A 15,960-nucleotide genomic window follows, 5' to 3' on the forward strand; every position below is an offset into this window, starting at 1 on the left:
AGAAAACACATTAATAACTTTTTATTTTTTATTTAATAAATGTAGGTGGTACATTACATCTACGCCGCCGCGTCATCTCCCTTCGTAGTTCTAGTATAGATAAGTTGAGCGCGATGTTGAACAACTTGTTTAATCAAACCTAAAAATTAAAGTTTTTCTTCATTAGTACACAAAATATAAATAGACTTTTATTTTAAATTAATATTAATTTAAATCAGACTCATTAAATCAGTTTATACCATCACAGGATTCAAGAATTAAATGCTCATCACAATATTTACAATAGATTGTATATTGAATTCAAGTTACCTTTCTGGGTAAGCTCAATAAGAGCCCTCCTGGCCAAAGAACCACGAACCTTCAGACGTTCTGATACCACAGAAGGAGTGATAAGCTTGTAGGATGGAACTTCCTTGTACAACTTGTCATATGTAGCCTTATCAAAAAGCACCTGGTTGTTCAACTTATCGCGGACTTTTCCTTTTGACCACTTCTTCTTCTTGGCTTTGCCACCACCAGACCCTTCCTTCTTCTTCTGGGTCTTTTGCGGCTGCTTTGCCGACGATTTCGAATCCTTCTTAGGAGGCTACAAACAAAAAAAGACTACTTCATTTCCATTTCCTTTTCTTAGCATGATCTAAATTAAACTTCATTTATAGTAATAATCAGACTCATTAAATCAGTTTTTACTTCCATGAAGATATTCAAGAATGAGTTTTATCATCACAAAAACACGGGAAGACGCATGTGCAATTTTAGTTAGGTTAAACATAAAGTTTGCACAATAAAATACAATAAACTTCACGGCTAAATAAAGTTTCAATTTCAGTTAAGACACGATAATATACTAAGCATTTTACGTTTATTATTTTCGTATAATTTTAATGCAAATGCAAAAATTCGATAAAGTTAAATATAAAACAACGTTTCACTCACCATGATGGCGCACGAAAGAACGAAGCGGAAAGAGTGAAGGAAAACGTCGTCTCCCGAACGTCAGTTTACAGTGTTGCCATTTCCGTTGACGGAACAAAGTCACCAAGTTAGTAGTTTTATTTCAAGTTTTCATATGAAAATTGGCTGATTGACAAAGTTTTTAAAATATTGCTTACAAAATTATTTTTGGTTATTTACTATTTCTAGTCAACTATAATCTAGCCACATTTTTGTTATTAATTTACAAAAATGAACGTGTTAAAAATGTATCAAATCGGGTTATTTCGACGTCATCCTATCGCAGCATGCGTATGTGTCAGTGCCAAATAATCATGGGCACTGCAGGTGCAGGCGGTGCGAATCTGCACTAGCGGCAGCAGTTGTAAGAACTTGTCAGCCGGCACGGGCTGGAGAACCTGCTAGAAAACGGGTGGTCGGCAGAAAATTTTTGTAAACAAGCTACGTGGTGATCTTCGGAACGACAGGCACTGACATGTTTTTATAACTCCATCAGACGCATTTTATCCTAAGAGAATTCGATTTCATTTCGTACGTACTCGTATGCGGCGGGGCTATAGTTTAGGCGGAAAACATACACGTCAACACAATCGACACGACGGATTAAGGATGCGAATGGGAATCAACAGTAAATCGCTTAAATCACGCGTCCTAATAACGTAATCGCAGCCAAATAAAATACTACAATCAATTAAAGAATTTCTCAATGAAGATCAGCGATTCAAGGAAAAAGTAACATTAACGCAAGTAATCATGCTGCCGCTTTCACACAAAGATAACCTGAAACACGGCGGTTTCGGCTCACACCTCAGAGAAAAACTATTTAACTGGCTGCGACTGATTTTTTCTGACAAGAACTCGCGTAATTTGTTCTTGTTTCTGTTGCTTAACTTATCTTTTGCCTTTGTGGAACTAAGCTATGGAGTGTGGACAAACAGTCTAGGTATGCAGCAATCAAGCAAACTCAAATTGGTGTATGTGGCATTAATGTAAATGTAATTGTGTTATAGGTCTCATATCAGATTCCTTTCACATGTTCTTTGACTGCACTGGGCTGTTAGCTGGCTTGGCTGCATCAGTAATTACAAAATGGAAAGCAAATGACAAATATTCATATGGATATGTGAGAGCAGAAGTGATTGCAGGTTTTGTGAATGGCCTCTTTCTCTTGTTTATTGCTTTCTTTATCATGTCAGAGGCTGTGGAGAGGGCAATTGAGCCGCCAGAAGTTAGTTGAAGCTTTTTATTTTAATTAAGAAGTGACTGAAATAAAAAAACTTATTTTTGCAGGTGAAACATGAACGATTGTTCGTGGTTTCAGTTCTCGGGTTAATTGTAAACCTCATAGGTATTTATGCTTTTCAACATGGACACGGTCACTCTCACGGCGGCGGTGGCGGCTCACATGGGCATTCGCACGGAGGCAGCTCCCATAATCACTCCCACAACTCACACGGTCACAGCCACGACGACTTCGAGCTATCTAGCCAAAATTCGGCGATTATGAAGGGCGTTTTTCTTCATATTCTTGCTGATACTTTAGGCAGTGTAGGCGTTATCGTCTCGGCTATCCTCATGCAAATGTTCGGCTGGATGATCGCCGATCCAATTTGCTCCATGTTTATCGCTATACTCATTGCGCTCAGTGTGTTAGCACTAATCAAGGATTCGGTCGTCATTCTAATGCAGCGGCAGCCGTACGCGCTGGACAATATTTTACCTCAGTGCTACCAGAAGGTGGTTAGCCTTGCGGGTGTCTACTCCGTGCAGGAACCACATTTCTGGACGCTGTGCAGTGACGTGTACGTGGGTGCGCTCAAGCTAGAGGTGTCGAAGAACGTCGATCCCAAGTACGTCATTTCGCACACACAGATGATCTTTGCCGCCGCCAATGTACGACAACTCTACGTGCAACTAGATTACACGCCCATGTGATGATTGTAGCTGCGACTAGGGAAACAAAACTGTAAATGTTTAATAAAGTAAAATGAGACATTCTTTAAGTCGACGGCAATGCTCTACGCACTTGCCTTGATTGCGACATCAAATTAAAACATCATCAAAAGTACTAATCACACAATGCGCTTCTTATGTTTTGTCAACATTTTCTTTTTGCATTTACCAAAAATATTTGTATCAATTATTGCTGAATTGTGTATGACGGTAACAAACATTCCAAACAAAAAAATTAAAAATTTCTGTGAAAATACGCTAGGTATTTGTGACAAATATTGGACATCTAGCAAAAAATGGAGTATTAGAGGACACATTGTTATCTTACACGATTCCAAATGTAAATAAAAATGTGGTAATATATGAACGATATTGTATCATACAATTTTTAACGATTTTATAAATAATATTAAAGCGATCGTTGTGCAAATGGTCCATTGGAGTGACTATTATCGGCCGAATACCGCTCACATAAATACAAAACCATGAAGTGTTGTATTAAATCCATTGTTCATTCATTTTTATCGTACTTAATTATAAATTATGTTTGGCCTGTGGTACACTTCATTGAGTGTAATGAATAATAAATTCTTGTTTATATTATGTGCGTTGGGTTTTACAACTTCATTTAAATAACTTTGGCTAGTATAATTTACTTTTTTCCAATTTTGGGTTTAATCACGTAGCGAATCAACTGTGACAATTGATAATGCAACTATGGCGAAACATACTGAGAAAATTTAAAACTAGCAATGCAACACGATTAAATCAAAAAAGGATATAAGCGATTGCGTTAAAAAAAGTACTAAATTTGAGTATACTTTACAAAGTCAAAAGTAATGCAAGTAGCAAAAATAGAAGAAAAAAAAAGCGTAATCCATATTACAACGAGGTTAATTCCTAGTTATTGACTTTTGTATGTAGCCTTACCTCTCAAGAAAAACAATTTAGTGGAGGTAACGACGATTGCTATCACATTTTAATGTCCGACTGAAAAAGAATGGAATTAATTTCTAATTTGTTTAAATTTTAATTTTTTATTAATCAAGGAATTTTATTTAAGCGCTAAACTAAAGTATCCATAATCTCCAGATCTGTCCGCTTCGAAAAACGCCAACATTTTCTTAGAAAAATCTATTTAAATCTATGCGATTAGTACAAAGATATTCTCCCCAGGCTTCTTACAAAAACAATGTACCCAACATAAACCCAAATGCATAAACAAACGCAATTTTCACAAGGCTTTAAGTTCATAAAGTGATATCTTCTTTCACAATGAAAACCAAATAATACTCGTAAATCAATGTTCAGCACAAACATCAAATTGTTATTCGTGGACCGCGGATTAAATGTTGTTCGGAGTTTTATTACTTTATAGGGGTGGTGTTAATTTATGATTCACTTTGCAGATAATTAAAATCAGTTCGGAATGACCACCTAAATATCACAATATTTAATTTTTTGCGTTATTTGTATTCCTTGATAAATTTATTGCACTCAAATTATCCCAAAGATTTAATTGGAATGTTGCAGTAGTGACTTGCGATGTGACCTTAAGAGTAAAGGGTTCTTAATACGTACTCCGATGTTGTTAAACATATGTATATAAGTATTATTACTTTGTTGCGGTTAACTAATAAATAAACATAATAATGAGTAATATGAGTTTTGTAGTAATAGGAATTATCGTAAAGTACGTCAAGTATCAAAAAATATAACTTAAAGAAATACAAGCTAATTACTGTATGCCTATCATTTGCAATTAATGCGTTTTCAATGTTTAGGTAATTTCAGTCGGTTATTGTAAGTATTAATATATTTCTTCAATTGGTGACGACGTTGTCCTTATTTTTCTGCAACAAAACATACAAAAGATTTAGCAACTTTTTTTTAAACTTCAAACTGCTTTGTTTTTAAATGATTTAAAATTTGCCAATATGGCCAGATTCCATAACACAGTATCACCAATTACTATGGAATCATTTATAGTATATTAAGTATTAAGTGGCACGAGTTTTTGTCACGAGATTGATTAAGATCGAGCATTTAACAACGTTTAACCACGTGATGTTTAGGCAATTTTTTCTACTTCCACTCTACTTCCACGTGGAGGTTTGTATATTTGAACTTTAGCTGCTTGTCTCTTAAAACCGTGAAAAAACCTGGCGCTTTAGAGGTGGAAGCAGAAAAAAATGGTAGCTTCTTTATAAGGTGAGCCGATATTAAATATATACAACTTTTTTAATGAAATCATAATAATGAGTTACTTTTTGTTAATCGTTGTAACGGCTCTTCTTTTAAACTTGATCAAATGCCAGGTTCCGTCGGCGTCTTTATAAAGAAGCTACACTATACTTACAAACATTTATACCATTTGCAAAAAAAAAAATCATTATTATAGATTACAAAAAGCAGAACAGTTAAGTAATGTTAATTAGCATGCGATGAGAGTTATATACCTTCTTTCTTCTCTTTTTCTTTTTCTCGGTTGCATCAGCTACGGATGAAGTGGCACTTGAATCGGTGGAATTTAATTGTGCTACCTGTGGTTGTTCGTTTGGTACCTTCGGTACACTCTGACCCAGGGAAAGAAATAGATGCATGTTAGCGCAAATGAAAGCAATATGCCAAAGCACCGCAAACATTGTTAGCGTATCATACTTACAAATTCTAAACCAGCAGTAGGACCGTTAGTACAATGACTATTAGTAATAATTGCCTACAAGGAGAATATGATTAAACCGGACGTAAAGAGATTCTAAGCGTTTAGTGAAACTATTTAATGTTACCTGATTCAGACTTTCACCTTTCTGTCGCAATTCTTCTTCTTTCAACTGAAATACACAAACGAATGATAAATATGCAATACGTGCACAAAGTAGGAGTGCTTCTCATGACTGATAAAAGCCTGATTTTGTTTACATTGTGGATGTTATTTTTAATATTGCTTAATGACATTTTTATTGTAATTTTTTTGTGTTTACCCCATTGAGAGAATGAGCCGTCAAAAATATGCTTTTTTATTAATGTAAATTATTCTACTTACTTCCAATTCTTCACTAAGTCTTGAAATCGAATCTTCTTTTATCTTCAACTCCCTTCCCCAACGAATTTGTTCCTCCTCCACGTGAGTTTGCAGCTTACATAAAATTGCCTCCTGTAATCGCAAAAAAATAATAATAATAGAAGATTTCAAAGATTTCATACAAACGTACACTCTGGTCGATTATCTTTCGGTAATTTGTGTTCTCTGCGCGTAACTTCAAAAGTTCCGCGTCATCCTCAATTTTACTATGACTGGCAGGCAGAGTCGGAGCCGGTGCCGGCGTTGCCGTGGCCAAGACATAATCTCGAACAGCTTCATGTACAGCCTTGTCCCACTGCTCTTCACTTAAATTTGCCGAAATTGAGACTATGCTTGGGAACACACGTTTGAGGAATTTTGTTCTTGCTTCTATCGGGTCTACTGGTGGTGGTATTTCGCCCAACTGAGTCAACAATTTCTGTAATAAAACAAAAAATGTTCATAGTTTTCTTGTAATTTTTCAAGCAAATATATTTTAATTAAACAAATGGAAAGTGATGTGATGCTTACAGTTTGCGAGTTCAGGGAGGTTCGCACTCTATTTTCGGCTGCATTTAATGCTTCCATCACTTTCCAGTTCTTTTTACGCAAATCCTAAACAATCGGTGATATTGAAACAAACCATGCAAGTGTTACAGTAATAATAGAATTAGCTTAATATTAGAGTTATATATCACATACATAAATAATAAATGTAATACTCACATTATTTTTATTTCTTAATTCCTCCAATTCGATAGTTTTCTGTTGACTGTTCATGTTACTACTTTCTAGTTGATTTATAACGTTCTTTAATTCCATGTTTAATTGATTGATGATTAACTGGTGTTGTTTTCCTTGCTCAATGGAACCATTCGTTTTAGCATCACGCACTTTCTGGAGCTCTTCCATAAGTTTGTGATTTTCTTGCAGGTTTGAGTTGTTAAGGCTGATTTGTTTCGCAATTTCAATTTCTTTTTCACGCAACATTGCCGAGTTATTCTCTTGAATCATTCTCAATTCGTTACTAACCTTTAAACAAATAATCAATGTTACTTTAATTTAATTTAACCTGTGCTGATGAAACTTACTTTAGCAATCTCCATTTTTGCTTCATCAAGTTGTTGATGGAGTACTTGAATCTCTTGATTCTTGCGTTTTTCCAAGTCTTGCAGCTTTTCTCTCCACATCTCCAGCTCCTTATTGAATTGTTGACGATCGGAAGCGCATCGGTTATCTTTGAGTTGCATATCTTTATGCGCCTGTTCCAACTCGGCCTGATACTGTATGCTTTGTTTGTTGATTTGCATCTGTTTGTTCGCAAACTCGTACTGCAATCCCTCTATGTTATGTTCCATCTGTTGCATATATTGCTGATGCTGAATTTGGAGTGCCTTGAATTCCTCCATCAATTTCCGGTTCTTATTAGCCTCTTCATTAGCAGTCTCTTGCATTTGTTGACATTTATGATTAAGACTAAGAACTTGTTTGTCGAATTGGAGTTTCTCATGTTTTAGATGATTTAACTTTTCTTGATAGTCACGCGCAGCCTGCAATAACTGCGAACGCTCGCCTTGTTGATCCGCACGAACTTCACGCATTTTGTTCTGCGCACCGATAAGAGACTCCTGTAGTTCGGTGACAAGTTGAGTCTTCTCAGCGAGTTGTTTCTTGAGTTTCTGCATTGGATCGCCTTTACCTTCGCTCCATTCGTCAATGATGGATGGTGCATCGTGTTGTTTATTTAGGAGTACATCGATAAGCGTTTGGACATCCTGTTTAGACATATCCGCCTTCCTGACAAGAGTAATCATCTGTGATAAGTTTACATTTAAAGCAGACTTCTCGTGATTCTGCGTGAGTACGTTGAATTCGCTCTTCTTTTTCTTTTTATCTTTGGCCGGAACAGCAGATATTCCATTCTGGACAACAGGAGCAACAAGCTGTTCCTTTACTTCTTTCACCTCCTCGATTGACATTTCTTTTGAAGGCTGAGGTAGCGGCTGAATAGGAGCTTCAACTTTCTCCTTTTCTTTCTTGGATATAATTTCGTTAACTTGGTGTTTGATCTTCTTATCGGCGGCCTGCTTCTTTGTTTTCTTATTGTTGTTCTCAGCGCTATTCTTTTCTTCTTTCTGCAAGGCAAACAATAAGATTTAGTGTCTCGATAATAATGTCGTATCGTTTAATAACACTTGTGTTTGTAAACAAACTTACGGCATGTTGCGAATTCGAATTGTGCGCATTGAACAATTCAAACTCGTCCTTCGGGTGCGATTCCTCGAAGTGATTCGTTTGAGGCACCTCTATAACATCCCTTATTAGCTCTGACGACGAATCTCGATTTACCAAAATCGGTTTCACAGATTCGCGTCGTGGCTTACGCTGCACATTTCCCCAGACAGAACAGAAGAAAAGAATACCGTGTTAGTTCATTACATAGCCCCCATTATTATTGTAATTATAAAATCATGGGAATCACAAATATGTTTATACAATAGCATACACACAATTGTAGTGTATCGGAAACAGCATTGTTAAAACTACAAAAATTAGCGACTTAAATTAAATTTTGTGACTTAATTTTTATTGCAACAATAAGATGATTTGATGGGACTAAAAAGAGCAGTTTTATTTCGAATACAACTCGCCAGCGTCAGCAATTTGACGCCTGCTTGAATTAATTTATCTAAACGAGACCGATAGACATATTCCTGCAAAGCGCCGTCATCGTTAAAATTAGAAGTGCTGATTGTTGCTGTACAACTCATGCAGTTAAAATCAAAAGCAATTTAAATTTTTGATAAATGGGCTCTGCAAATTGACCCGTGGCGCCGAAACTGATTAAGATCAAATTTTCAGCATTAAATTACAATATTGTTTCCGAGTGTTTGAAGCAAGTTAAACTGGTATAACGCTATATATTAGACCCAATTAAAAACATTAAGCACTGCACATGCTCTTATCATTTAAGATTAGTAATAATAGATTGTTTGTAGAATATAATTACCTTCACTTCTTTAAGTGGCTCCTCAATAACTGTTGTTGCCTCCTTAAATTCAACATGTGTATGATGGTTTGTTTTAGACACCTCTGTTTTCACCATGGCAGTGCAATCAACTTCCTCTTTTGCTGACTCCTCAGTGTGCTCAGCAAGGTCACTGGTTTCCTCACCAATTTCATCAGTGGTGACTTCAGAGGATGGTTTCTTTTCTTTACTCTACAACAGCAGACGTTTTATGTGGAAATAAATGATGTAAATTACCTAAGTTGGTAAACATACCTTCTTCAAAGCTTTCTTTTGTTTCTTATCTTTAACTTTAGGTTTGGGTTGACTACTAAACAATGCATTAGAGTGTTGGCGTTGTTCGGCAATCACCTCCTCATAACTCTTATTCTTGAACAGTCTTTGCAATACAATTAACATAAGCGACGGAATGATGAACACTCCGACAATCAAATAAATAGTTTCGATGTCCATTGTGTAATATACTGCAAAAGAAAATGATTCAAAATGAAGCGAAATTTGCCACATGCACTGCACTCAGAGAATTCGCTTCAGAGAGACAGTGCCACTGCTTCATAATGTGATAGAGGCGTGTACGGCGCTCGTTTCAACGCTCTAATTAATCATATCAATTCTCAGTGCACCAATGAGATGCACACGAACAAGCTATCGGCAACTATTTTGTGAATTTGCGGGACGCCAGAGCCGCTAAAGCAACGCTTTGCACACGTTCAAGGCCACGTAGCGTTTTCACAGTGGCCGATGACTTGCCGGCCGGAGAACGTGCACTTGGTAGGCGTATTATTTAGGAAATGTTTTAATTGAGATACTTACAATAAGACATACGATTTTGCGATGCGGATGATTTGTGAGAAAAAACGTTGAAGAAACGCAGACTAAAATGATACACAGCGGCAAAACCTGCACGACACGCTACACCGCATCACACTTCGACAGTTCGGGGCCGGAGACTGAGCTCTTCTCGGTCGCACGCGGGAGTGGCGTGTCGCTCCATCGCGATCGGACGTGGAGTGTGGAATTCACCCATGACCCATCCGGCAAACTGCGCTTGCGCATACACTCATCGAAGCGATGTACCCATCAAAATCTTATTCGAAATTAATTCACACAAACTTTTCGTACTTTTCCATTTTTCATATAACGATTTGCTGTAGTTATTATCACGCTGGTGCAAATACAATTAAAACAATCAACAACCACAACAAATTATGTTAATTTTTTTAATTTAAAAAATAATAACAATTATCATTTCAGTGAGGCAAGATTTTGTTCATTTCCATATCTGAATTTAAATGGCACATCGGGCTTGAACGAGATGTATCAAGTGAGAATATGAGTAAATAGTTGATGTAGAAGTTAAAAAAACTATCTATATCTAGAATCTCAATGTAAAAATTCAGTTTCACTAATGCCAAAAAATCTGCTAATTTTGCATACTTACCAAAATTCAGCAAAGGCTTTGACGAAGACATTATAAAATATTAAATAATGAAAAGAAACCAATACGCCAGTGAATAAAGAATTAATTTATTCTATGGCCTTTAAAAAAATTGAAGAAAATAGTGTTTCAGGATAACCTAAAATTCCAACCCCCGAAGATCCACAATTAATGTACGTCACATATCCGTTAATATATTTGTCTATTAAAGATTAATATCAATACATAGATTACTCTTTAAAACATGAATGTTATTTTCTTTCATATGTTCAGATATAAATACGATAAAACATTTTGCGGAATGTTGAAAATAAACATTGCAACATTCCACAATCATTGTTAGGCATTGTTAGACCACAAATCTATATAAATTCTAATACAAATATTAGGTACATATCTTGAAGGCAACTAGTGGTATAATAGTTGGTTTCAGATTGCAGCAATCGCTAGTCGGCCAGGCGACAACCGACACATTTACAATATAATACATAGATTTATTAGAAACAATATTTAGTGTGCGTAATAAATACGTTAAAGTAGCAATTTTGCTTTTAATATACATATCCCGGACCGCGCATTTCAATAAAATACTTAATTAAATAACTGTATATACATTTTGTAAATACTCTTAAAAATATATAACGTTGTTTAAATAATTCATGAATCATTGGCTTGAATAATTTGATTCGTCAAAACTTTATAAACAGTGTATAATTTCTTTTACAATATATTTGCGTGTGAACGAGAATGCGTAAGCAAGCATGCTGTTGTACTTGTTAACTTTAAAATTTGTAAATTAAGTTATTCAGATTTAGTACATATTATAGCTATTAAGGCACAAAATTATTGGCATCGATCAATCAACATTATAAAATCAAGTTATGTCCAGCCCCCCGTGAGTTTGTGGAACAACTCTTCGTTCAGCGTCTGACTGGCTTCCTTCGAACGCATTGAAAGGAAAATGTAACCGCCGATGAACTCATGCACAACTTTGCAATCGGCCGATAGGCAGCTGAAGATAATGTTGGTGTCCTCAAACTGCGTCATCATATGCTTTGCTTTCCAATTTACATTCCACGCCTGCAATGGCAAAACACAAAGGTTAGTAAAATACATTGTAATATTTAATCTATTGTACACGCACTTTTAACGAACTGTATCTCCATGTGTGAATGTGCATTCCAGTGTTGATGTCCATTTTCATGATGCGATTGTGGGCGACACCAAGAAGCTCCTCCTTTTTCTGCCCCATAAACTGGACCACAAACAGTGTAAGACCATATTCTGGAAGACTCTGCCATGCTTTAATGTAATTAAGTTTGGCTTCCATTAATGGCAGGTCTTTTACGTTTGAATTGGCTTCCAATATTCTTTGAACAAGCTATAACAATTTACATAATTTACATATGCAATTAAGCAAATTTATGGTAGCTGCTACCTTGCCCTTTAATTTCTTGACAAATCTTGGCGCAACATAATCTTCGGGGTTGATATTCACGGCCGAAGGGGTAAGCGTAGGCGCATCGCCTGGTTTCTGAAGCTGTAGCAATTGCTTGATCGATTCGACTTCAGATTTGTATGAACTATCGGCGAGTGATCTGCCTTTCGCTGCTAGTTTGCACGCGGCCATCCATGTAGCATATTGATCCTCCTAAAAATACTTTATGAATAACAAACATCACAACTTAAAATGAAACACATACATTGTCGCATTTAATGCGCATTTCAGTCATTCCATCAGCTTCGGCAACTTCTAATTTAATTATGTATTTTCGTTGACTTATGTTCACTTCTGGTGTAACTTCGCAACCTTGCAACGAAATCGAATAGTAATGCGCAGAGCGATGAATCATCTCCTCGCGGGTCTTGTACAAGTATAAATTCAAATCCCTGTACGAAAACAATAGCCGCTTGTACGAGTTGAATCCGAACTTTTTCGGCCTGAAAATAAATAATTCATCGTATTATTGTGTTATTATATATGAGCTGTACAATTGATAACATACTTCATAAAGCGCATTTCGTTGTATAGTTCAGGCACTTGGGTGATATCGTTGGGTATACTGTCAACGTTGACTCCCTCCAATGTAGTCTGAAGGTCGGTGAGCGCCGCATCAATATCATCGTCGTCTGCTAGATGTGAATTCCCATTCTCTATGTTGGGCTGTGGCTCGTTTGCCTGAATGTTCGTCTGCAACTGAATTGCATCATGCACAATGATAAAAATGGCGATACACCTCAAATACGATTGGTTATTCATGATTTTTCGTTTAGCAGTTCAACAGAAGATCAACAGTTTGAGTCGTGAGGTAGCAGTTGCAACTTAAAGATATTAGTAAACATCATGGGTCCATGGGTATTCCACATGCGTGGAATAGTTTCAAACGGAAGTTGTCGATTAGAACAACTGCGTAGTATTAAAAATATGCCAGGCAATAGTTGCTACAAGTGTTGATCAAATTGGAACAAAGCACACTACAATATCAACACATCGCAAGAAATTAGGGGCCTTAGACCCCTTACAATCCGGATTTTTTTACAAAAGAATACCTTGTAATCCGACAAATTACCAACCCTAAAGTACAAACATATGGCATATGACTATGTCGGATTACAAGAGACGCCGGATTACCGGGATTCCACTGTAATTTAAAATTAAATTAATTCCAAAAATCTAAAAATATGTGTAATCCAAAGTGGGTTTTTATTATTAGTTCAAGGCCTGCGCATGTTATATGCTAGTAAAAAACCTATGTAATTCTAAAATAATCTGTCGTTGTTACGTGTTCCTCCCACCATACATTCAAGTAAGGATACATGAATTGTGGGGTTCCCCGATGTATGTAACTCGCAAGTTATAATGCAGTGCACGAATGAAACTTGATAGTATGTATTAGCGGCTCGTCGCCATATCAACAACGAATATAAGAATTTGCATAGTTTATACAATTAAACAATGGGTGCGTTATTAACTAGTGAACCTACACTTGAAGAACAACGGAAACAAGCGGAAGAATCGAGGAGAGCGAAAAGTATTCGCTTGAAAGAGTACGAAAGAGCGCAACAACTGCAGAGACATGCTGAACAATTGAAACGAAGAGCTGAACAATTAAGAGAAGAACGAGCTGAACAACTAAGACAAGAACAACGAGCTGAACAACTAAGGCGACAAAAATTAATTATGGAGAGACGTGGTCATATTATTGGGCCTGTAAATATCATCAAAGATATTCCCCACAACAACTGTTACAAGTTAACAAAATTGTCATCAAGTTCATTCAAATATCAAGAGATTCAAAGCAGATTTTCTATAACCGGCAAGTATTACATGAAAGTAATTTCGATTGAGAGTATTGACAACCCCATACAGAGAGCTATGTATGAATTAAAGAAAAGTGAAACAATGAAAATATACAAAACTAATTCGTGCACTGAAGAAGAGTTGTATCATGGAACACTGCAACGTCATTTCGATTCCATTTGCAAAAATAATTTGGATCGCCGCAAGTGCGTACATCATAAATTCGGACATGGCGTCTCATTCAGTCCAATCTCTTTCTACGCCACTCATTATTGTGATAAAGGTGCTGCTGTTAAAATCATGCTGGTGTGCAAAGTTATAAGGATACAATCAACTATGGGGACGCAATTTACCAAAGTGCCTGAAAGAGGGTATGATTGCACACAAAATGTCAAAGGGGATGTTATTGTCAAGTATGATGATGATACATACTATCCAAAGTACGTTATCAAATTTACAATGAGCAGAGAGGTACAGAATGTGAATTCTTTGATGAGCAATCTAAGCTTAGATTAATTACGGTACTAACTATATTAATTAATTAAGTGATAACTGTATGCGTTTAATTTTATGTGTTATGTTTGAAATATTGTAATTATTATAGTTATCTCTGTATCAGAATATGTCAAAAATTTTATAATAAAGTTATATAAAAATGTGGAATTCAAATTGACTTATCTTTCGAGAACCTAATCAAACGAATACGATCGCATTGCATACTGTTTTTATATGCATTCGATACAAATATCATGTTTATAAATTAAGTTTTTCTTATTTGATTAAATGTTGAGCAGCAAACAATAAAAATGTATTTCAATGGTGGCTATTAGCAACGTGCACAAAACTATCACCATACACCCAAACGACGTTACACGTGAGGCTTACGCAATTTTTTCTACTTCCTCTTTTGCCTCGTTGAGGTTTTTTATTTTAAATTTTCGAAATTCGATAGCACACTTCTGAGAAATGTAATTTTGTAATTTGTAATTTTGACTTGTTTGACTGGCGGGCAATGCATTTCATACGGTCTTGTCCGTCCGTGTTTAAAATACCACCTTTTGTGTATAAAAACTGGCGCTTTAAAGGAGAAGTAGAAAAATAATATTTCACGCATTATCAAAAAAAAAAACCAGTTATTATGCTCCAAATTACTTACTTGCAACGCAGCAAACATCAACATTTCTTCTTCAGTGCAGTCAATCTCCTCGTTGAGTAATTGCCACTTTGCCTGCTCGTAAATTTGATTAATCCGGACGGCGTCGTACTTGGGATTCAAATCATAGAACGAGTAGAACTTGAAACGAAGGCAAAGTGTATCACCTTCCTTCACACCCTGCTCCATGATAGACAGCGAGGAGTCCAACCACCTGAAGTTTAAAAAAAAAATTAAGTAAATGAAATCTGAAATCTCGATTTAATGCAAAACATACGCCACATTCATTCGTGCGCGTTCAACTAATGTCTTCGGACGCACCAACGTCCGCCGGCATTCGGGAGTCACGGAAGTGGGACTCTGAGCCAGCGAGTGATTTAAAGAGCCGTTCAACTCCTCCAGGCTCACGCTATTGTTGACATTCGGTGAATAACCACTGACGTTATTGCCAAAACCATTGCGTTTCCATGTTCCATTCTATAAAAATTAAAATCATACCATTTCTTAAAATTAACTCTCACTCATACATACCTGTCCCATGGGTGTGCTCATTGACGCTGCAGAGTGTGGTGATCTTGTCGGCGTTACCGGCGTACACGAAAATCCAGACTTTTCTAAACTACCTGTGCTACCATCCGGACTATGGTTGCCAATGAATGTGTTTGTATCAGGCTGCAAGTGCCCATTGCGTTGTACCCCATTTTGTTCCACCTTTTTCTTGGGCATATGTTTAAAGTTGTACTTCAAGTTAATCGACTCCAGCGGTTTAGCCAACGATAATTCTTCGGGGTATCTTATGCTAAGATCTTTGCAAAGGCTGATTACCGTCGAGAAGGTGTTGATTGAAAAATCAACGCGCAGATTTAAGTATCGCAAGTCCGGCAATTGTACGGTGAGTTGTTTGTGCATAGATGTAAAGTGCAGGATTGCATCCGCTTGGACTTCCAGTTGATTGAGGGTTAATCTTGTATTGGATAGCCATCGATTTTTCTGTGGCCACCAAATTGCGTGATCGGACCAATCGTTTGTTATTTCTAAAAATAAATATTTTATATTAATATTTTTCGTG

At 36.5% G+C, this 15,960-nt stretch overlaps 5 protein-coding genes across 10 annotated transcripts; 2 read left to right on the forward strand and 3 right to left on the reverse strand.

Annotated features, from left to right (window-relative positions):
• Positions 1-18: 18 nt before the first annotated feature.
• RpS25 (ribosomal protein S25) lies at positions 19-1,034 on the reverse strand. The gene is made up of 3 exons (XM_065312376.1): positions 937-1,034; positions 310-586; positions 19-139 (listed from the first exon to the last, which is right to left on the reverse strand). The coding sequence occupies exons 1-3, from the start codon at positions 937-939 to the stop codon at positions 60-62; spliced, it is 360 nt and encodes a 119-aa protein (XP_065168448.1). The 5' UTR covers positions 940-1,034; the 3' UTR covers positions 19-59.
• A 200-nt stretch (positions 1,035-1,234) lies between these two features.
• ZnT86D (zinc transporter 86D) lies at positions 1,235-3,510 on the forward strand. Its single transcript, XM_065312372.1, has 3 exons — positions 1,235-1,897; positions 1,965-2,182; positions 2,245-3,510. Exons 1-3 carry the CDS (start codon positions 1,708-1,710, stop codon positions 2,887-2,889), a joined length of 1,053 nt encoding a protein of 350 aa, XP_065168444.1. The 5' UTR covers positions 1,235-1,707; the 3' UTR covers positions 2,890-3,510.
• A 516-nt stretch (positions 3,511-4,026) lies between these two features.
• LOC135799304 (golgin subfamily A member 4) lies at positions 4,027-9,990 on the reverse strand. Of its 6 annotated transcripts, XM_065312346.1 has the most exons (13): positions 9,813-9,990; positions 9,255-9,463; positions 8,982-9,191; positions 8,189-8,356; positions 7,063-8,106; positions 6,698-7,003; positions 6,503-6,586; positions 6,123-6,410; positions 5,954-6,064; positions 5,697-5,741; positions 5,573-5,626; positions 5,367-5,483; positions 4,027-4,760 (listed from the first exon to the last, which is right to left on the reverse strand). In XM_065312346.1, the coding sequence occupies exons 1-13, from the start codon at positions 9,820-9,822 to the stop codon at positions 4,731-4,733; spliced, it is 2,676 nt and encodes an 891-aa protein (XP_065168418.1). In that variant the 5' UTR covers positions 9,823-9,990; the 3' UTR covers positions 4,027-4,730. The 6 variants fall into 6 exon arrangements, with proteins under 6 accessions (XP_065168418.1, XP_065168421.1, XP_065168420.1 ...); XM_065312349.1 differs by lacking the exon at positions 8,189-8,356; XM_065312348.1 differs by lacking the exon at positions 5,367-5,483.
• A 632-nt stretch (positions 9,991-10,622) lies between these two features.
• LOC135799306 (unc-112-related protein-like) lies at positions 10,623-15,960 on the reverse strand. Its single transcript, XM_065312358.1, has 8 exons — positions 15,423-15,960; positions 15,169-15,368; positions 14,895-15,105; positions 12,444-12,634; positions 12,141-12,378; positions 11,876-12,088; positions 11,582-11,818; positions 10,623-11,517 (listed from the first exon to the last, which is right to left on the reverse strand). The coding sequence occupies exons 1-8, from the start codon at positions 15,798-15,800 to the stop codon at positions 11,317-11,319; spliced, it is 1,869 nt and encodes a 622-aa protein (XP_065168430.1). The 5' UTR covers positions 15,801-15,960; the 3' UTR covers positions 10,623-11,316.
• LOC135799316 (protein mono-ADP-ribosyltransferase PARP12-like) lies at positions 13,137-14,407 on the forward strand. The gene has a single exon (XM_065312377.1). It carries the CDS (start codon positions 13,394-13,396, stop codon positions 14,252-14,254), a length of 861 nt encoding a protein of 286 aa, XP_065168449.1. The 5' UTR covers positions 13,137-13,393; the 3' UTR covers positions 14,255-14,407.

This window comes from Atheta coriaria, unplaced genomic scaffold, assembly GCF_025399875.1.
Source record: "Atheta coriaria isolate IRGN ID8LTWV9N9 unplaced genomic scaffold, Caltech_Dcor_3.1 hic_scaffold_9_pilon, whole genome shotgun sequence".
Classification (NCBI taxonomy): domain Eukaryota; kingdom Metazoa; phylum Arthropoda; class Insecta; order Coleoptera; family Staphylinidae; genus Dalotia; species Dalotia coriaria.

Bases quoted from the DNA above. Each gene is read 5' to 3' on its own strand.
- LOC135799316 (XM_065312377.1), top strand. From the start codon at position 13,394: ATGGGTGCGTTATTAACTAGTGAACCTACACTTGAAGAACAACGGAAA.
- ZnT86D (XM_065312372.1), top strand. From the start codon at position 1,708: ATGCTGCCGCTTTCACACAAAGATAACCTGAAACACGGCGGTTTCGGC. The intron at 1,898-1,964 runs GTATGCAGCAAT...ATTGTGTTATAG, and splicing joins AGTGTGGACAAACAGTCTAG to GTCTCATATCAGATTCCTTT. The intron at 2,183-2,244 runs GTTAGTTGAAGC...TTATTTTTGCAG, and splicing joins GGGCAATTGAGCCGCCAGAA to GTGAAACATGAACGATTGTT.
- LOC135799306 (XM_065312358.1), bottom strand. From the start codon at position 15,800: ATGCACAAACAACTCACCGTACAATTGCCGGACTTGCGATACTTAAAT. The intron at 12,635-14,894 runs GTAAGTAATTTG...GATGCAATTCAG, and splicing joins TGATGTTTGCTGCGTTGCAA to TTGCAGACGAACATTCAGGC. The intron at 12,379-12,443 runs GTATGTTATCAA...ATTTATTTTCAG, and splicing joins AACGAAATGCGCTTTATGAA to GCCGAAAAAGTTCGGATTCA.
- RpS25 (XM_065312376.1), bottom strand. The intron at 140-309 runs GTAACTTGAATT...TTTAATTTTTAG, and splicing joins TATTGAGCTTACCCAGAAAG to GTTTGATTAAACAAGTTGTT.
- LOC135799304 (XM_065312346.1), bottom strand. The intron at 9,192-9,254 runs GTATGTTTACCA...CTGCTGTTGTAG, and splicing joins AAAAGAAAGCTTTGAAGAAG to AGTAAAGAAAAGAAACCATC. The intron at 6,587-6,697 runs GTGAGTATTACA...CCGATTGTTTAG, and splicing joins AATTAAGAAATAAAAATAAT to GATTTGCGTAAAAAGAACTG.